This window comes from Arvicola amphibius, chromosome 12, assembly GCF_903992535.2.
Source record: "Arvicola amphibius chromosome 12, mArvAmp1.2, whole genome shotgun sequence".
NCBI lineage: Eukaryota > Metazoa > Chordata > Mammalia > Rodentia > Cricetidae > Arvicola > Arvicola amphibius.
In genome coordinates this window covers 138,293,075-138,314,629 of record NC_052058.2, presented here as the reverse complement: position 1 = coordinate 138,314,629, position 21,555 = coordinate 138,293,075, and the positions used below count along the sequence as shown (strand labels likewise).

The 21,555-nt window shown below is 44.6% G+C and overlaps 1 protein-coding gene across 1 annotated transcript; it reads right to left on the bottom strand.

The window, feature by feature from the left end:
* Nucleotides 1-10,068: 10,068 nt before the first annotated feature.
* On the bottom strand, nt 10,069-19,067 carry Selenos (selenoprotein S). The gene is made up of 6 exons (XM_038313947.2): nt 18,923-19,067; nt 18,212-18,346; nt 16,744-16,850; nt 13,264-13,353; nt 13,029-13,107; nt 10,069-10,708 (listed from the first exon to the last, which is right to left on the bottom strand). The coding sequence occupies exons 1-6, from the start codon at nt 18,996-18,998 to the stop codon at nt 10,629-10,631; spliced, it is 567 nt and encodes a 188-aa protein (XP_038169875.1). The 5' UTR covers nt 18,999-19,067; the 3' UTR covers nt 10,069-10,628.
* Nucleotides 19,068-21,555: the final 2,488 nt, after the last annotated feature.

Below are 21,555 nucleotides of genomic sequence, written 5' to 3'. Positions count from 1 at the left end.
GATCACCTATGGGTATAGATGCTACCGAGAAGTCCGTGTTCCTGGGAACACAAGGTGCAGTACAGTGCACACGGGAGAGGATAGCAGGAGTCTCTTGCTACAGAATCTCAAATCTCTGACATTACATGGCTGCAGTTGCGCCACACACACACACACACACACACACATTTTTTTGGTTGTGAGTGCCTTCCCCAAGCCTTGAAAGTCCACTTCTTCTGGAGGTTGGATAGTCATGGAGTCAGTTAGTGTGTAGCTGGAGGAGCAGATGGAGCGAAAGCTCAGAGAGGTGTATTTATCAGCAACCCCAGCAGCAATGCAACATCTTTGACCCCACAAGGGTGCTGTAGTCTGGATCTGGAATAACCTGCAAAGGTCTGTGTGTTCAATGCTTGCTTGTGAATTCCTAGTGAGATTTCAAGGTGGTAGAACCTTGAAGAGGCAGGGTCCTACTGAGTGAGTTCAGTGTTGGAGGCATGCCCTTTGAGGGATGTCAGGGCCTGGATTCTCCCTTTCCCTGCTTTCTGGCTGCATGAGGTGGGCACTTTCTTCTGCTGTGGGCTCCTGACATGACATACTATACTTCCATAGATCCAAAGACAATCAAAAGATAGCCTGTCTTTAATACTATAAGCTGGATGTGGCCAGAAGCTCAGCGGCCACTGCTGACCATCCAACACAGTTCACTAATATTGAAATAATGAGTCCAATGCAGTTGTGCACACCTAAAGTCCCAAAATTCCACTGCACTAAAGTAATCTTTCTTCTCATCCCTCTGGATCTTGTGTGTGTGTGGGGGGGGGGGGTTGGGGTCGGGTGGGATGCATGTACTGTGAGCATGCTTGCCCACACATATGCTTGTGGAGGCCAGAAGACAGTGTGCCCTCCTCAGTCACTCTCCACCTTGTATTTTGTGAGCTCCTGTTTCAGCGAGACTGGCTGCCTAGCAAGCCTGTGGAAGCCTGTTTAGGTCTACCCTGGAATTGCAAGCGTATGCCACCGTGCCATCTTCCACATCCGTACTAGTCATCAAAACTCGGGTCCTCATGCTTGTGCAACAGGCACGTTACACACTAATGCATCTCCTCCATGCCTTTGTGAGACTTTTCAGTCAATAGGAAATAGATTTTTTAAGAAAAAACTTTGAATAGTACAAAATATTATATACTAAAATATTATATACAGATATTAAGCATGCATATATTGCCCCTTCTCATATAGTCTTTCTATTGTTAACCATTTGTAGCAAGATAAGTGTGTAATTGCCCTCATGTTTAACAGAAACTAGTACTTTTATTATGGCAATTATTTTTTGCAATGCACACTTTCATACAACTTTTTGTGTGGCATTTATTTTTAAGACAGGGTCTCACGTAACCCAGACTGTCTTCGCACTTGTTATGTAGAGAAAGATGATTTTAAATTCCAGATCTTCCTGCCCCCGCCTCTCTGGTACCGGGCTTAAGGTCTGTGTTACTATGCCTGATCAAACTATTCTTAATAAAATGGGATATTATGGGGAATTGACAATATAGAATTTATGAACTTATGTCATAGCAAACAGCAATATAATAGTACCAATTTCCAAAAATTAACACACCTAAAATTATCATTGATACTTAAATAGCAATTTACATATACTCTACTTTGATCTATAATCTACTCTTGTTATTGGCTATATAGTTAATTCATGTTTTCTGCTACCACCAGCACACCAAAATGTTTGTTTTTGCTGTTGTTGTTTGTGTGTTGAGCGTGAGCCCTGTGTGGCTCTGGCTGGCCTCGAAGTGCTGGCTTAAGGGACGGGCACCAGCCTGATGCCAGCAGTTGTCAAGTGCCTCTTCTGTCTCGTGTATTCCTTTGCTTAGGGTGAGGTTCTGAAGCCAGATGGTGAGCTCAGGCAGCCGTAGCATGCCTCTTTCTGAGGTTCCCAGAGGAAAGCTTCCGGGAGAACTTGACAATGTCTTTTCTTCAGGCAGCAACGTGTGTGTTTGCTCATGCTCGCACGGAGAAGGCATACATATCCAGTTGATACATATCGTGATAAGATTCGATTGCCATTTTATTTACTTCGTTTTATTTTTACTCTGTTGAAACAGTCTCACTGTGAGTCCAATGCTGACTATAAATGTTCGATGTCCTGCCTCTATGGCCTATGTCCTGACATGGTAGGCAGGTACCACCACACCCACCAATCATCATTTTAATATGGTTTTCACTGCTAAGTTTTTAATACTTATTCATTTATTATTACTTGTTTGTTTTATGACATGTACATGCTCCTCACATTTGACTCTTGTCTCATTTGTTATTTGTTCATATCTCTATGAGACATTTGTGTTTCCTTTTATTGATTTGTAAGAACCTTTTTATTAAAAACAAGTAAACATTTGTCATAACCATTTTAAATTAAAAAAAAGAACTTTGAGACAGTGAGATGACTCAGTGAGTAAAAGCACTTGCCACCAAGTGGTCTAAGTTCATGCCCCAGGTCTGCATGGTGGAAGGAGAAAACTGACTTCTCCAAGTTATCCTTTGACACACACGCACACACATACACACACACACACACACACACACATGTAATTAAAAATTGGAATAAACCCTTTTTGTCACTTTTTAATATTAGAAACAAATATTTATACTATTGAAATATGTATTTAATTATAAAATATCTGGTCATAATAAATTCACTACCTGTGCCAGGTGATGATACCACATGCCTTTATCCCATGACCTGGGAGGCAGAGGAAGGTGGATCTCTGAGTTTAAAGCCAGCTACTACAGAGTGAGTTCCAGGATAGCCAGGGGTACACAGAGAAACCGTGTCTTGAAAACCCAAATAAATAAATAAATACATTTACCACTTAAGCAGACTGAGAAGCTGTGTGGCTCGGGTTTGGGTGTATTTTCCCAGAGCACATTCCTGCACCTCCACCTCGGCTGTGCTCCTGTGCCAGCTTCCATGGTGCCGAGGGAACCAAGTGGAGATTGCTGGATCCAACACCAGCTGAAAACAGCAGAATCATTTATGTCATCTTGGTTCAATCGGAACAGAAACATCATCAATTATTTTGACACTGAGAATTTTAAGACAACTTTAGTGGTATGTCTTAGCCACTTTTGCTGTCAAGTCACCATGGCCAAGGCAAGTTACTAAAGTTTACTAGGGGCTTACAGTCTCAGAGGATGAGTCTGTGACCATGGTGGTGGAGAGGGCGTGGCAGCAGGTAGATAAGAATGGCACTGGTAGCCGGGCGGTGGTGGCGCATGCCTTTAATCCCAGCACTCCGGAGGCAGAGGCAGGCAGATCTCTGTGAGTTCGAGGCCAGCCTGGTCTACAAGAGCTAGTTCCAGGACAGGCTCTAAAAAAGCTGCAGAGAAACCCTGTCTCAAAAAAAAGAATGGCACTGGTGCAGTAGCTCAGAGTTCGCATCTGATCCACAAGCATGAGACAGAGCTAACTGGCAGTGGTGTGAGCTTTTGAAATCTCAAAGCCCATCCCCAGTGACATACCTCCTCCAACAAAGTCACACCTCCTAATCCTTCCCAAACAGTTCCACCAACCGGACATTAAATATTCAATTATATGAGCCTATGGGACCATGCTCATTCAAATCACACAAGGTATCATCAATATACAGTAATCTCTGGAATTCTGGTATTAAAGGCATGCACCACCACCACCCAGCTAAAATGTATAATTTAAGAGGTATGGCTTCAGGGGCAGAGTGCTTGCCCTGCATGCCTGAGGCCTTAGGTTTGATCTCTAATACTACAAAAAATTAAAAATATACATTTAGATTTCATCACCTGTATGTGACTGCATTAGTTATTTTTCTATTGCTGTAATAAATCATGATCAGAAGCAATTAGTAGAAGGGAGAATTTATTTGGGCTTATGGTTCCAGAGGGCTAAGGTGTCCATCGTGGCTGTTGGGGCGGGGTAGCAGGTAGGCATGAGAGCTGGAGCATCAAGAACAAAGCTAAGAGTGTACTGGGAATGCTTGAGACTTCAAACTTCAGAGCCTACCCCCAGTATACTTCCTCCAACAAACACCTCCTAAGCCTACCCAAGCAACACCACCAGCTGGGGAACCAGTTCTTCCAACACCTATGGAGACCTTCTCATTTAAACCGCCATGGTAGCTACGACAGCAAAATCACAACCATTGAAACACTGAACTTATTCATCACTCCAAATTTATTCTTCCACAACCCCCCTTTTTGGAGGGAGGTTAGAGATCACACTATAGCCCAGCCAGGTTTTGAACTTCCGGCAAACCTCTCTCTCAGGCTCAGTTTTCAGAGCAGTGGGATCATGGTGTGAACAACTACATCTAGGCTTTTGTTTGTGATGTTTCCAACGTCTTACTGTGTAGCTCAGACTGGCCTGGAGATCATTCTCTTCCTGCCTTAGGTTTCTCAATGCTCTACCAGGCTTAACTCTTGTTCCCCCTTTATAACCCCACCCCTTCTGCTCACCTCTCTCAGCCTCATGCGGTTTTCATCACTATGACTTAATGGGCCTGCACTGGGGTTTTGCAGAAATGGAATCTGTGTGTACTTCTTTTGCCTGTCTTGTTGCACACAGCGTAAGAGTTTTGAAGTCCATGATGCTGTAGCATGTGTTTCAATCATTCCATTACTGCTAAGTGGCACTTCACTCAGTGAATGAATACGTCTGTCCATTCACCTGTGCCTGGATGTCTATATTGATTCCAATGTAGTCCGTGACACACACAGTTGCTGTGAACATTTCTGTCACATGTATGCTTTCCAGGAACTTGAGCATCCATGTCCCTTAGCTATTTATGAAAATAGCTAGCTAGCATTGGGTGGTATAGTAGGTATAAATTCATTTTTTAAAAAAAAAATAAAAAGATTTGTTTTAGCCAGGTGTGGTGGCACATACCTTTAATCTCAGCTCTCAGAAGACAAAGGCAGTTGATCTCCGAGTTTGAGCCTAGCCTGGTCTACAGAGTGAGTTCTAGGACAGCCAGGTCTACACAGAGAAACCCTGTCTCAGAAAGAAAAAAAAGGTTTTATTTTTGTGTATGTGTCCTCCACACGTACGCAGGTGCCTGTTGGGGTCAGGGAGGGTGTGATGGATCCCATGGAGCTGGAGTTACAGCGGGTGAGAAGCCACGGGACACAAGACTAAGAAATGAACTCAGTTCTCTGGGATGAGCAGCAAGCACACTAACTGATGGGCAGGGCAGGCGTTTTTCTCTTCTCTCCTGCTGGTCCCCCAACCTAAGCCTAATCACACAGAGCTGCTAAGAATTGGACGCTTGGTCTCAGCACTCCACCAACACTTGCATGGGCGCGTCAGTGCACGCACCAGGAGCAACATTCCTCACCGGAGATGCTTACACTCAGGCCTCAATCCACAGCTCCCAGAGCTTCCCAACACATTCTTTGGAGAAGTGCAGGCCTGCTGAGGAGCCATATGAGTACTTTCAGGAGCTGGCCCAAGTGGACTGTGTGGCTGGGGTACCACATCTCATAGGTCAGCCTTCTGGAGCAAAAGCAGGCAGGCAGACATGGGTCTATTCCTTGTCCTCACATCAACCTTGCTTCTAGTGCTGTTCAGGAACATCGGTGCGCATAGCCTTTGTAAGATTGGCCTTAGGAATGTTTTCAGGCCATCTCCTGGCAAGATCCATGTGGAAATTCTGTGGAACTTTTATGTCTCCTGAGCCCTCAGACTCTGTCTTTTGCAACATGGTATGTGGGGGGGTTGCTCTCAGTGAAACTTTCTTATGGGTCACTTCTTCTGGCTACTGTGACACATCACCAGAAATGAACTTGTTTATAGCCACAGAAGGGTAGGTATTCTCTTAGTTCTAGATGTGGTAATTCCACAGTGAAGGTGCTGGGAATGTTTCCTTGTTCAGTTTCTAGTCAGCCAAATGTTTGGGGCTTGTGGCTATGTCACCCCCACTCTGTCACATGTCCACCTTGAACTTGATTACATCTACTGAGACCCTATTTCCAAATAAGGTCATATCCATAGGGAGTAGGAGTCAGAACTTCAGCATGTTCTTGAAAGTCTAAAAGGCAATGATGGCTAACCAACCTAGCAGATGTCAGCATCCCCAGGGGATAGCTTTCAGTTAGAATCAGTCAACGGAAAGCACTGGCAGAAGAGCGGTGGATGGGAGAGAGGTCAGAACATGCTGGCATTCTCCCTGGGTCTCTGCCAGATGGCAGTCTACTGAAAGTCTGTCAAGTGACCCTTTCCACAGATCCCTTCTGCAGATACTAGTAACCGTCCTTGGGTTCACAATATTGGTGGGTCTCTAGTGAGGCACATCACTGTGCAGTACTGTACTGTGCCTAAACCTGGCCTGCTTGCCTGCAGAGTGCCTTTGCCAAATCCCAACCAGTCTATGTCCTCACTTAAGGTTATTTTCAGGTTCTTTGAAGGCTGGGAATATACTGTATTGGTCAGAGCAGGGTTATGCACAATTGCTACTCCATTGTCTTGATTGTAAATCTTGGGGCTGAGCCTTAACTGTAAGGTGAGCTAGCCTGCTACAGACTGGGGCAGATTCACACTGAGGAATGTGTGGAAAGGCTGCACAAGGTCATCTAACAGCATCTGGCTGGGATTGGCGTTTTCCCCTCCCCTCGTTTATTCCTTGTAATGCGATTTTATAGGTCTTCCTACTGAGTGTTGGCCTCCTCCTAGCTTTCGAATTATGAACTGCTTAAGTCAATGGGATAGCAGCAAAACGGGAAGCAAGATCTGTGCATGTGGGCGATGAGATAGAAGGCGTAGGGAAAAATGCTTGCCCAGCAAGCCCAATACCTAAGGTGATCCTTCCAACCCACAAAAAATTGGACATAGTGGCTTGCATCCATAATCCCAAATGAAATCAGAGGCGTTAACAGGAGAATCAAATGGAAACTCATAGGCCAGCTAGAATGGATATACACAGTGGCAGATATAAGACCCTGCTTCAACAAGATGGAAGGAGGAACTGATTCTTCAAAGTTGTACCCTGACCTCTACACATGCACTGTGGTACATTGTTCCTAAACTGGCTAACACACATAACAGAAACAATTAAAATACAAAAAAAAATATTAAACTTTGTCATCCTGAACTTGGACTCGAGTTGCCACATGAACAAGCCCTGGCTGCCCTAGCCTGCTTCAGACCGGGAAGCACAAGAGCCAGTCACCTGTTGCCCAGCTGACAGCCATCAGGGATGACACCAGCCCAGTCAGCTTCTAGATGAGCCACAGTCCCTTGGGGATAGCGCTTATTTTACTTATGGCGGCTTATGATTAGGGAATGCCAATGGGCAAACCGCCCAAATCAGGCCACTGTGGTGAGATCCTGGCTTCTGCACTTCGTTTCATGCCCTCTCTTCCAGGGTCTGCAGGATGCTTTGATGATGCCAAGGCAGGTATGAAGTGACCTCTGAGGTTTGAATTAGGTGTTTCAAAATAAAGTGGACCATATCCACACCTGCAGACATTTGCTGTAGTCTCAGGGTGCTAAAAAAGGCAAGTGGCTAGTGATAGTGTGAAAACAAAGGCCTGTTTTCACACTATCATGTGGACCCCCCCTCCCCCCCCCCCGCAGAAGGATGCAGCCACTGAACAGTAAACATGTCTACAACTGCTCAGCACTGGAGTCGTCAGGAAGGTGAGGGAGAGCAGCAGAAGAGAAGGGTGGTCTGTGGCGACAGCACGAGGGTAAGGCAGAACACACAGCTGGGTTTCAAATGGGTGTTTGTTTGTCTTCTGAGACAGGGTTTCTCTGGGTAGCTCTGGAATTTGCTCTGTAGGCCAGGCTGATCTCAAACTCAGAGATCTGCCTCATGAGTATAGTTGGTTTTGTTCTTATTCTTTGGGGGCCTTCTACCCAGCTCCCAAATAAATACAAGGAATCTTAATTCTTATGAATGCCCAGCCTTAGCTTAGCTTGGTTCTGGCCAGCTTTTCTTAGCTTGAATTATCCCATTTACCTTCTGCCTCTGGACTTTTATCTTTTTATTCTATAATCTTTTCTTCTCACTCCGCAGCTGGCCATGTGACTGGCCCAATATCCTCCTCTCCTCTTCTTGCTCTTCCATCTCTCTTCCGAGATTTCTCCTATTTATTCTCTGCCTGCCAGCCCCGCCTATTTCTCTCTCTTGCCTACTTCTCTCTCCAGTTTTTTATTAGACCAATCAGGTGTTTTAGGCAGGCAGAGTAACACAGCTTCACAGAATCAAACAACTGCAACATATGAAACACATCTCTGCATCATTAAACAAATATTCCACAGCATAAACAGATGTAACACATCTTCAACTATATTCCACAACACCTGAGTGCTGGGATTAAAGGTGTGTGTCACCACCACCCAGCTTCAAACAGGTTTTATGACTGGCTCAGTCCACTCTTCCATGTGATACTTGGGTTTTGGCCTTTGTACTCCTGCCCTCAGTTCCTTCTTTCTCCAGCAGGCAGACCTTGAGTGGTGCCAGGCTACCCATCTGAAGTGCTCACTGCCCTCAACTTGTGACGCCAGGCTACCCATCTGAAGTGCTCACTGCCCTCAACTTGTGACACACAATTTCCACAGAGTAGTTGCTTCTTTAGCTGGACTACACTGTCCACACCTTGATTAGCTTAAGCTTTGGGTCCAGAACACAAGGATGAAATAGACTACACTGATTAGCATTGAGCAAGTTATTTAACTCCTCTAAGCTTCAGTTCCTGAAAACCAAACTACCTGCTTCACAGGCAGAGTATTAACCAAGTCTACAGATACGACATGGTAAGTGCTTTTCCAAACTATTATACAGATGGCATCTCAATACATAACACCCATTATCTGTATACCGGTAACATTGTTACTCCATTACTTCTGTATATCACCATCCAAACCTGCCAGAACACCTACTAGTACACAAAACCACAACCTTCTAGGACCTTTTCGCCTATTTAGTTTCTACTACAAATCAACACTACTGCTTAGTTGAAAGCCACTTACACAACTCAGTCCCTCTAGACTCCAAGTCAATTAGCTATTTGTTTCTAATTCCAGTGCTACACCCATCCCAACTCTTCTCTCAAGCCTTCCTCAAGACTTCTTAGCCTCCACATTGCTCAGCCTGTCCTTTTACTAGAAATCCTCCTGACCATCTCCCAAGTGCCGTTACCACATGAGTACTGCCAGACCAAGCTCCCCAATAAAGTCCTACAAAGACTTTGTTTTCTTGTATATGTTAAGACAGACAACCACATACTATTTTGCTCCTATAGACTTCTTTCTACCTACTAGCCAAATAGGCCATTCTAGTTTCTTTTTTTACTTTCCATGACTGATTCTATGCCAAGAGCATCCAACATCCACCATGTAAGCCCAAACTAGTCCGAGTTAAGAATAGTTTTGCTACTCAAAACAAGTGTTGAATAATATAAAAATCAAAGACTATAGCTGGGCTCAACACTCAGGAAGCGAGAGGTTGTTGGATTTCTGAGGTCATGGCCAGCTGGTCTACAAAGTGAGTTCCGGGATACCCAGGTCTACAAATAGAGAACCTGTCTTGAAAAACAAAGCAGTCAAATTGTGACACATACACTCATACGTAATCATCAGAGTCTTACAAAAAATCCCCAGCAGGTCCTCTCATGGACAAATGAGTCATTTGCGTAAAGGAAGTCTTGGGAGCTCAAGCAAGACTCTGTTGTTGGGTTGGTGTGTGGAGAGGTAGGGTTTTGCTACCCAGGCCAGTCTGGCAATCCTGTGGTGTCTGAAGTGTTTACAGGCAAGTACCATGCTTTTCTGTTCTCCTTTTAAACATGTCTTATCAGTCTATTACAGAGTACTTGTAGCTCTGATGGGCCTGGAACTCACTGTGTAGCTAACTAAGGTTAGCCTCAAATTTGCAGTTACTCTCAGGCCCCAGTGTGTGGGTGTAGGCACACACCACCATGGCCTTCTGTGCTATTTGTTTATTCTACTAATGTAACAACTAAAACTCAAGGAGTCTGTCAACTTTAAAATCACCAAGACTATCTGCCACTAGCCAGGAGAAGTAAGCAAAATAATTGGAGACTGAATGACAAAAAAGCTATTTAATGTCTGTCAAAGTCAAGCTCACAAGGAAATTTCCTTGAGTTTAATAAAGATGTTAAAAATGTTACTTTTCAAGTATTTAACTTTTTCTTTTTTACAAAGTTCTGTACATAAAAATAAATATACAGAAGCAAACCCCATCAACTGTACATCAGTAATCCTCACTGGTGGGCTCACCATTTATAAGGAAGACATCATTCAACGCATTCTGTCACAGAGACTGTCCTATCAGAAAGGACTTCTACCCCCAAAAGATCACCATTGGGCCTCCTTCACAAAGTCTGCTAAATAGCAAGAGGCCTTCAACCTACCAGCTAGCAAGTAGCTATGAAATCACTGGCTATCTCGTCTCTAAGTAGAGTGTGACCTAATGGCAATGTCTCATCTCATACTGACCACAGCCCTTAAAATACAGGTAGTTAACAATGGAAATAAGCCCCACCTCTTCTTGGCTAGTCACTGTGAAAGTGTGCGTAAGGCAATTGAGTGGAGGGTTAAGGGTTCACCTTGCTAATGTCAAGTGACACTAACAAGAGTCTTAGCTTCATCCACCAGATGATGGGCCCCTGCGTCCGGGTCTCCAGGAGCAGGTTCCACCCCCTTCACCAGTCAGAGGATTATAACCTGGAAGTGAAAAGGAAACAACCATTTTGATGGCTGGAGATCAGGGAATATTCTATATTAAAACTCTAACCACAAATCTAGCATGTAAATCACTGCAAGGATAAAGATTCCATCCTCATAGCCATTTCCTAGGGACTTTAGCCTAATATTAAAAATAAGGTGGTGATAGTTGTGGTGCAGCCTTTAATACCCGTACTTGAGAGGCATGCAAAATGTTAGTCAGAAATTACCTGATAGCCTGATTTAACTATATGAAGCCTCTAATTTTAAGCTTTACAGCTCTGCTCTAAGGGGAAAATTTCCTCAATACAAGTGTTGCAGCCCTGAGGGGAAATCCCCAATGCTCGTGTTATCTCTAAGGGGAAGGCTTCCCCAAGGAAGTGTTGCAGCCCTGAGGGGGAAGGTTTCCCTAGCAGAAGTGTTACAGAGCTGATGGAAATGTTTTCCTCTGTAGAACTGTTGCATCTCTGAGGGGAAAGGCATCTTTGGCAATCGGGAGCCAAGGAATACCAGAAAGTCACACCACACAACAAACCTCACGTAAGAGATTTATTGGGAGAGACACAAGAAGTTGGCTACCTCTGCTCAGGTGAGAAGCAGCAGGGGACTGGACAGGAGGCAGGCTTAAACAGGGTTTGTTGGGGAGGAGTTTTCCAAAGTAGGGGTTGGTGTGATTTCAGTCCTGCTTGAGCTTGGCTCGAGCCCAGGAATTGGTAGGATTTCATGCTCAGGAACTGGAGGGGTTTGGTAGGTTTTCAAACACAGAAATGGGCTTGGACGTTTACCCTACACTAATTACAGCACTTAAAAGAAAGCACACATCCAAATAAAGGCTATTAAAGCTGCAGAAAATGGAAATTGTTTTGAGGACAATTAAAGTGACCAAATGTGGGGGCTCACACTTGTAGTTCCACTCAGGAGGTTGCATAAGGCCAGCTTCGGCTACACTGTGATTTCCAAAACAGCCTAGGCTATGTTTGAGACATTGTCTCAAAAACAAAACAAAAGCAAAGCAGAACATTTTAAAAGGGTGTGATGGTCCAGGCCTGTGATCTTAGTCCTTGAGAGGAGGAAGCAAGAGGATCAAGAGGTCCAGGTCATCCTTGGCTACATATTGAGCTGGAAGCCAGCCTAGGTCTAAGACCTTGTTTCAAAAACAAACAAAAAACAAACCAAATAACCAGAATGGAACCTTCCACTACTTCTAGTAGTCAGAGATGGGTCACCTACATCCTTTTTCCATCTCTCTCTCCCACACTGGATCCTTACAGCCAATATGATAACTGGGTCCTTGCCAAATGCCCCAGGCTCCACAGTCAGTCTCATGTGGGCTGGTTCTGCTCCTTGCTTACCATGAAATCTTGCCCTAAGTTTTAGTTTCCTCATTTGCTAAGCCAGGTTGCTTAGGTTGGCCCCAGCTCAAGACCACGTGCAAACTGATGTGTGTTGGTTAGGCCAGGATGAAAGTAATTAGCTCTGGAGGACGGGAGGTACATAATAAATTGTTCCATTTCTGCAAACTCAGCCTGAATCTCAAAAGATTGCTAATTCCTGCATTTGTCTGTCCCACCTTCAAGATATGGAAAATCCCTCAGGGACAAGATGAAGACGTGCTGCCGTGGTGTCACCTAAAGCATCCCTTCATATATTATACAGGAAAAGCTGAGTGAACATATTTCTATCTTGAGAAAGTTACTCATAGGAAACAGGGCAGCACTGAGCAAGACAAGACAGTGTCTGCCAGACACCGTCTGTAGGACAGACTGTTCTCATCCTGGTTCACATTCCTGTCACAGCCTATCAAGGAGCAGGAAAGACTCTGCACCCCAGCACCATCACCCTAATTGCTCAGTGAAGAGCCACAGGCACTCTGTATCTGCTCCCTTATCTCTACAGCCCTAAACTGGGGACTAGAAACTAAGAGACTGTTTCCTTACTATGTAGCCTAGGCTGGCCTCCATTTGGCTCAGTGGGAAAAAGGGCTGAGCAAGCACAAGGACCTGTGTGCAAACCCCTAGCACCCATGCATAATGCCAGGCATAGCGGCACACACACTTGTAAGCTCAGTGTTTCCACTTAGAGACAGGACTGCTGAGGCTTCCCAGCTGCCGAACCAACTAATAGGATGAAGGAGAGGTCTTGTCTCAGGAAATGAGGTGGAAACTGATAGAACCTAATGTCCTCTGTGTATAAGCATGGGCACGTGCACTGGCAGACTGAAGTGCACACACACCACACATACACAGAAAGTACAGACAAAAAGACAATATATCTTGTAAGTGTTAAAACTTCTAAATGGTTCACATTGCCAGGTTCTTACCACCTCCCCGCAAAGGCTTTTTGTTAGATTTTCCTTTGGGGGTGACAGATGAAGTAGAAGGCCCAGGACCATCTTCTTCCTGTTTGAACAAACACAAATTTAAGAATCAATAAATTCTATTTGGGGATAGGGGGGTATAGTTCAATATGCCATGGTCTGGGTTTAATTTACAAAACCACAAACCCAATCCAAGCCCCGGTATTCTACACAGCTAATTGCCTTCAACTCTAGTTACCTGAGGCCTTCCTGTATTTCTTCGGTAACTTCTGCCTTCTTGCATGCTGTCCCACATTTCAATCTTCTGTCTCCTTTTCTCTTCTTCAAGCTAAGAAAGAATCACACACACAAAGAACACAGAGAAGAAGCATTCATAAGCTCCTACTAGTCTCAGGGAAAATGCTCATTGGAGAATTCTTAATTCAAACTTCTCTCCTAACACGTCTCACTTTCATTTTATTAAAAAACAACAAAAAGCTGCTGTGCAGGCTTGGCATGATGGTGTACACCTCCAACCCTAGTGCTCGAAGATGAGAAAACTGTAAGTTTGAAACCAGCCTGGCAAACACAGAGACCCTATCTCATAAAAACCTTTATTTAAATGTTTTAAAATGTATGAAAGAGGCTGTAAAGATGGCTAAGCAGTTAAGAGTACTGACTTCTAGAGAACCTAGCATCCACATGGCAGCTCACAACTGTCTGTAACTCCAGTTCCAGTGCATCTGCATCCCCACACATACATGCAGGCAAAACACCAATGCACATAAAATAAAAGTACATAGAGTTTTTTTTAAGTGTGGAAAAAGAAACAATGATTCCATTATTTGAACCCACCCTTATCAGTCCATTTTGGCAACGCAGAAGAAATGACCCGTAATGGATGTGTGTGGCTGGCAGGCCTGTTTTACCACTACCTTGCTGTGCCTCAGGCACTGGGTCATAGGACAACAGATTGCCAAGTGCATTAGAAAGTTAGGTACTATGGAAACATAAGGGAAATGAATCCCAGCAGAAAACCACACTCAGCAATGGCTGCCCAAGAAGCCTCTGGTAGGTATGGATCCAAAACACATGGTATTTGCTTCTGCTTCCTAGTCCAGGGACGGTAGCCATTTTTTTCAAGCAACCAAGCATTGCAGTGAACATGCATGTCAGGGGCATGCAATCTCTCACTTCTGAAAGAATTCAAACCCAATGCAATCTATTCTGGTCCTAATTAAATTGTGATGTCATAAGAACAAATGATGAGATGGCTTAAAAGCACATGTTCTGCAAATTTCTCCATGGCACCCTTCAAGCTTCCATCACTTGTAAGTACAGAAAGTTCAGAAAGAACCAACTACCTCTTAACATAAAGGTTACTCTATACTTTTAGTTACATCAAGAATGTCTAACTGAGTGGGGCATGGTAATGCATGCCTGTAATCCCAGAATCCCCAGCTCTAGGGAGGCAGAGGCAGACGTCTAGTCTAGGCAGGGCTCCATGAGACCCTATGCCTCAAAAAAAAAAAAGTCTAATCCATCATAAGAAAACAAACAACAAAATGGGGGGTGGGATGCAGAAAGATGGTTCAGCAGGCAAAAGTGCTTGCTGAACAAGCAAACAAGCTTATGACCTATTTGAGCTCCAGAACTCATGGAAGAAGAGACTGACTCCTGTAAATTGTCCTCTCATCTCCCAGTGCACACCACGGCATGTACATGGTTGACTCAACACACAAATAATAAACATCCAGAATCAATGTTTAGTAGATAAATTCTAGCATTACCTATGAGAGATCTAAACTAACCATAAGCCAGGCAGATATGATGGGCATTTGAAAAAACATGCACATACTATTTCCATTTCTATTCAAAGGGACCCACACAATGTGCTCATAAAATACTGGACAAAGTACATCTGTAAAAAATACCTAAATAAGCTGGGCAGTGGTGGTGCACACCTTTAATCCCAGCACTCGGGAAGTAGAGGCAGGAAGATCTCTGTGAGTTTGAGGCCAGCCTGGTCAACAAGAGTTCCAGGACAGGCTCCAAAGCTACACAGAGAAACCCTGTCTTAAACAAACAAACAAAACAAACAAACAAAACACCTAAATAAATTTAACATTACACAGACTATTTAGGCAATGGGTAAGAATCAAGGACAGTGGAGCTTCTATACCACAGGTTTCTAATTCCTAACTTTAAAGTCAGGCTGGTGACTAAGGGAAAGACTGGCAATTAGCTTACATCAACTGAAGGCTACTACTGGACTAAAAGCCTCAGGAGGGAGGGTGTGCATTTCTATCTTATGATGTTCTTTCCTTCTGGGTCCCAGTAAGCTGGGAAGAGCACATCAGAAAGGACAGCCATGCAGAAATAGGAGAAGCTGCCAATGTGGCGAGAGGCACATGCCTCTGGGAGCCAGCGACACGACTGAGGCGGATAATTCTGAGATCAGATTCTCCGGCGCCTCGCAGCTGGCAGAGGGTTCTTTTTGTGGGAGATGAGAGAGGCGCTGAAAACTTCTGGATCGGACTGGAAATGACAATGACAGATTAGCTCAATGCTAGTGTACAAATGTCATCTGAATGATAAATGTCACCCATAGGCACTAGTATGTGAACACGTGGTCTCCAGCTGGCAGCAATGTTTACAAATGTCATGGAACCTTTAGGAGGGGCAGCTTTGCTGGAGGAAGTATGTTCTTGGAGGTACTTTGAGGTTTTATAGCCTGGCTCCATTTCCTGCCCTGTCTGCTTCCTGACTGCCAGGCAGGCCTCATGTTCCTGTTGCCATGACAGACTGTGTCCTCCCCCAGGGGCTGGACACCAAAATAAACCCTTTCTCCCCAGTTGCTCACCATTCCAGCACAGCAGCAGAAGTACCTAATACAGAAGTCTTATTCCCATGAGGACCAGCGCAAATCCCCTGGCTGCTCAGAGCAATCCTTGGTTCCTCCTTCCCCTCACTTTCCACCTTTCCTCCCATGAAAAATCCATGACTTAAAAAAACAAACTCAAAATTCCCATCTTTTAGTCCACACCTTCACCAACACAATCCTTATCTAAGCCTTACGCTGCGTTTTCTTGCTCTCCTAAAACCCACAGTTGTGTGCTTGACCATCCCTAAACTAAGTCATATGTGATACCCAGCTTCAAACAAAGCTAAATATGGAGCTTGGAATCCCAGCACTTGGGAGGTAGACAGGCTGGTATCTACACCAGCTCTGGCATCAATGTGACCCAAGCACACAGTCTTGTGGAGTAACACTGTTAAGAAAACACTTGAAGGCAAGACAGAAACAAAAGATATACCTTTCTTCAAGAGTATTTCTCCCTTGACAGTTCAAAATTGTACAAAACAAGCATGCTGACCAACAGTAAACTAAACGAAATTAATTCTTGATATCCACCCAAAAAGACGTACACTCACTCACCCACAAACACTGTCCACAGTAGCAATGAATTCACAAACCTATTTATAGCCAGCACATTTCCTCTACATGGGCAGTGCTGACCTAGTAGACTATGAAATGCATCTGGAACTTAATGAGACACGACTCTGCTCTATGCTTGCAAATAACAGCAAATATTTTACTGACCATTAGCACTAAGCCTTGAACAGTTCAGTAGAGGTATCGACAGGTAATAGAGACCTTGCCTAGTGTGCTCAAGGCCCTGAAAAAACAAAGAAAAGAAAAAACCCAACACAATTATTAAGTCAACCCAGTTCATACCTGTCTTAGTTTTTCCTTATGTTTTTCAACTTGGGCATTTAGATCTTCCTGCATTCTCAAACGGGCAGCTGCTAAAGCCTCTTGTCGCTTAACAACAACATCAGGTTCTAAAATAGCAAGAGAAAACAACTGGGTATGACTCCATATAAAATAGCCTATAAATATAGAGAGGTTCAAACATCAGAAAATCAACACGAAATATATCCTTGCACACTCAGAGTGGAGCACTAAGTGCTGTGATGGCCGCGGAGCGAGCCTCTACTGTACAACATATACACCTTACATCTCACTCCACCCCATCTCTAGGCTGACCAGCGGTCCACAAAGCAAAGCTGAAGGCCTTTGCATCTCCATCTATCACTGGACTAGCCCAGGTCTATGAAAAGAGGTGTGAGATCCTCTTCCAACAAAAAAACAAGTCCTTTCAATTAGCATTATGAATTGAATATGGATGTCCCAGCTTAACTAACTTCCGGTTGAGATAAGGTCTCCTGTAACCTCAACTGGTCTCCAACTCACTATGTGGCAAAGAGTGACCTTAAACTCCTGATCCTCCACCTCCCAGTGCGGGACAACGAAAGTTGGCCATCATGCCCACTTTTATTTGGTGCTGGAGACTAAACCCCAGGCCTTGTGTATGCTACTCAAGCACTCCACCAGCTGAGTCCCAGCTCCAACCCCAGTTTACTTTTTTGTGAGATAGGGACTTACTTACTATGTAGCCCTGGCTGACCTCAAATTCATACAGATCTGCCAGCCTCTGCCTCCTGAGTGCTGGGACTAAAGGTGTGTGCCCCATACCCAATCCTAGTTTACATTTTTGCCTAGCTGTAAATCAAGGCTTTCCACCCCAGTCTCAGTACAATGGTAATTCAGATGATCTGTATTTTAGTTATACTGCAATATAAAATACTTAACATTTCTTTTGGGCACAGCCACTGAGGTAGCTTCTAGCTAGAATGGCTACGCTTTGAGGTTTTTTTTAAAAAACCAAATGAGAAGTGAAAATCAGGTTTTTTTGTTTTGTTTTGTTTTTGTTTTCGAGATGGTTTCTCTGTAGCTTTGGAGCCTGTCCTGGAGCTAGCTCTTGTAGACCAGGCTGGCCTGGAACTCACAGAGATCCGCCTGCCTCTGCCTCCCGAGTGCTGGGATTAAAGGCGTGCGCCACCACCGCCTGGCAGAAATCAGAGGTCTGGGAAAAATCAAAATGAAGTGTATGCAAAATCCTAATGCCGAGTTTCTGGTCACTCACAATAACTCAAAGGATGTAGCTAGAGCCCAACGAAACGGTTAAGTTTTCATTTTGATCCTCCTACTAAACAAGATGTGCATCGAGTATGCTACACGCCATTAGGAAATTTTTGCATCTCAGTAAAAATCTTTCAAACATCCAAACTAAAAGGCATAAACTGCTGCCACCCATGCAGGTAAGCTACAGGCGCCTTCATTTCTATCACAGGACACTAACCCAGAACAGCTTCAGCCCGGTCCAGCTGTCTCTGCCTCCACGCCCTCAGTCGGACTGCGAGTTTCTGGATGACGACGTAGAGAAGGATGCAGCTGAAGAGGATGTACCAGCCATAGCTGGCCAGCACGGAGCCCACTGACAAAAAAGAAAGCAGGTTCAAAAAACGGAGAATGCCGTTTTTCAATAATATTCAGCAAAGATAAATCATAGCTCCCGCCTTCAGAACCTTCTCATCTAGCTGAGAAAACAGACCCCTAAAGTAGTTACTATCTGGGCCAGGAATGGAAGGATTCCGGAAAGGCTGGGTACAGAAACTTCTCAACCACCAGGACACTCCGGGGCAGTCTGGAAGGTGCAGGATACAGCAGCGGAGTTCTGAAGGACTAGGGGGGGATGTGTCTATCCAATCAATTCAGGACAGCAAAGGCCACCCAGACTCCCGGAGCTACACTTTGTAAAGGAGACAGCAATGGGTTAGGGTTGCGCAGAGCAAAACGCCTGCCGGAGACTAAAGTCACTGCAAAAGGAAGGTGTTAGAAGGACTCCAGCGAGCCAAGTCCGCGAGTGCCCGGCCAGAGCGGGCTGACTTCGGGGAAGCTGCGCTCGGGCCCAGCCCGCCGTCCCGGCCTGCCCGCGGCGATAACGCCAGGCCTCCTGGAGGCCGACCCACCGAGCATGGCGGCGCCTGCCGCACGCCCAGCCGCCTTTCACCTGTAACGTGCAGGAATCTCAGGCCCTCGGTCTCCAGCGCCGGCCGCGCGGACAGAGATTCCTCGGGGAGCTCCATGGCCTCCGCTGCCAACGACAGGCCCACCGCTCTTCTCGGCTCGGAGCTTCCGGTTCGGCCCTTTGTACACGTGGCGCTCACGGCCGCGGCGGTTCTGACCTATCATGACTCGACTCGTCTCGACGCTCGACCAATCACAGAGGGGGTGTGACTGGAGGGCGGGGCTTGAGAACGCCCAGGCGGAAACGCGTTTGACTTTTGGGAAGGAACTGCGGCGTTTAGAAGCTCTGGAAGTGGATAACTGATCTTGCACTGATTTCCTACAGACCTTGTACTTGATACTGATTGGACAGCGGGGAGCAAGGGATTTGGAGCCTCGTAGGGATGAGATTTGCATCCCGCCCTTGTCACAGGGCCAGTGAGGGTTGCAGCACAGGTCCCCTCTACAAACATGAGGAAAGCGACCTAATACTCCACTGACCCAAATTATTTATAAGGAACCACGATGCCAAGGGAAGGATTAATTAATTATTAATGACTCCAACATGTTTAGACTCTTACTATGTGACACATTACCACAGTTTTGTAATGCTTCCCAGCAACATATTAGGAAAGCAATAGAGGAGACTGCTACGATTTGAAATGGAACTGATGGAATCAAGTTTCCAAAAGTCTTAGATTAACGGGATTAAGAAGGCAACAATTTTATCCGTGGTGTATAAAGGCGGGACCTTTGCGGGGTTATATGAAGTCAGTATGGAGTTCTCCAGGAAAAAGGAAACCAGATTTATATGCATCCCACCATGATGTGACACAGTCAAAGGACCCTGACCGAAGTTTTGCTGTGTTTTGTGGACTTTGAATCTCCAAAATGCCATTGCTTCATAAAGTTAGCCTGTCGAGTAGCCTACTACAGTAGTAAAACTAAAGCAGGTTTTCCTACTGAAGGACTGGTGTTCATGGAACGTGGGAGAGAAAAGCCTGCAATTGCTTTACATTTTCAGCCACCTTGAAAATGGACTATACAAATCAGAAAATTGATGACTGGATATTATCAGTTAAGGATATGACAATAGCCATCAATTTGCTGAATTAGTTTTATATTTGCAATGTTTTCCTCTTAGTGGTAAAAAAATGATGCCTCTGTTTAAAAATTGGGGGTACTGATCATTGGACCCCCTATGCTCTACTTCTGAGCTACACCCCCCCAGTTTAAACCATTACTCTTAGTTTAAAATGATTTCTCACTTACTTAGGCTTCGTCATACAAATGCAAGAGAAACATCTGGGTAAGAGGGAGGAGGTTGCTTAATTTGCCTGTTTATCCAGTCCCGTAACATCTGTAATCATGATGATGAAATAAGTAGTAACATTTAGTTTCTTTAAAAGGGAGTGGGAAAAAAAAACCACCAACAACAAAATGCCAGGCATTAATGATGCACACCTTTAACCCTAGCACTTATTTCTGAGTTCGAGGCCAGCCTAGTTGATGGAGTGAGTTCCAGGACAGCCAGGGCTATAAAGAGAAACCTTATCTCAAAAAAACAAATAAGCAAAAAGGTGGGGTGGGTATGATCAAAGTACATGATACACATATATGAAAATGTCATAATAAAATCAATTGTTTTACACAACACCAATAAAAAGGAATCATTTCCACTTTAATTTTGCAATATAAAATAGAAGCTAGTAATTCATAAAGATAATGCATTAAAAATATACAAAAGAGGGGCTGGAGAGATGGCTCAGTGGTTAAGAGCACTGGCTGCTCTTCCAAAGGTCCTGAGTTCAATTCCCCGTAACCACATGGTGGCTCACAACCATCTGTAATGAGATCTGGCGCCCTCCTCTGGCGTGCAGGCATACATGGAGGCAGAGTGTTGTGTACATAATAAATAAATCATACACACACACACACACACACACACACACACACACACACAAATTAGTACTAGGAATGTATCTCATTTAGGTCAAGTACTTCCTTGTCTAGCATGTCCAAACCCTGGGTTTTAAGCTCTGCACTGCATCCACTGACTATAGTGGCAAAAGCTTCTAATCCCAATGTTTGTGAGGAAGAGGATCAGGAATCTAAAGTCACACTGGGCAATGAGAGACTGCCTCAAAAATCAAAACCACAAGAGACAGAGGCTAGCTACATAGTTAGCCCTTCTCAAAAACAACAAAGCCACATAAATAAAACATATATACAAAGTCACTTTGTTACCCTTGGGCATCCCAGAGTGCACTTAGATGTGCGCAGTATAATAATCCAGTAAAATGGAAAGCATTTTGAATTGAGGGCATAGATTTTAGGCTTTTATTCCAGTTTCTATGAAACGGCTCCTACGTCTCAGCTGTGTTACGTTTAACCCTTTCATCAAGTGCTCACCATCTAGGGCCCCCACTCACTCCGGTCTGGCACTTGAGAAGTTCAGGTGTTAATTGCAGAAACAGGACAAAGGTGAATAGCAATCACAAGGCCACTGTTGATTATGTAGACTAAATGCCTAGCTCTGCCACTTCTTAGAACCACATCCTTGCATGGGTACTTCTTTCAGCTTAGGTGAATCTCCGCAGCCATTGTATTTAGCTAGGTGGATTATTTTGGTTCATG

Coding starts and splice junctions, on each gene's coding strand:
- Selenos (XM_038313947.2), bottom strand. CDS start 18,998: ATGGAGCTCCCCGAGGAATCTCTGTCCGCGCGGCCGGCGCTGGAGACC. Junction 13,108..13,263: donor GAAATACAGGAAGGCCTCAG/GTAACTAGAGTT, acceptor TTGTTCAAACAG/GAAGAAGATGGTCCTGGGCC. Junction 10,709..13,028: donor AAAGCCTTTGCGGGGAGGTG/GTAAGAACCTGG, acceptor TTTCACTTCCAG/GTTATAATCCTCTGACTGGT.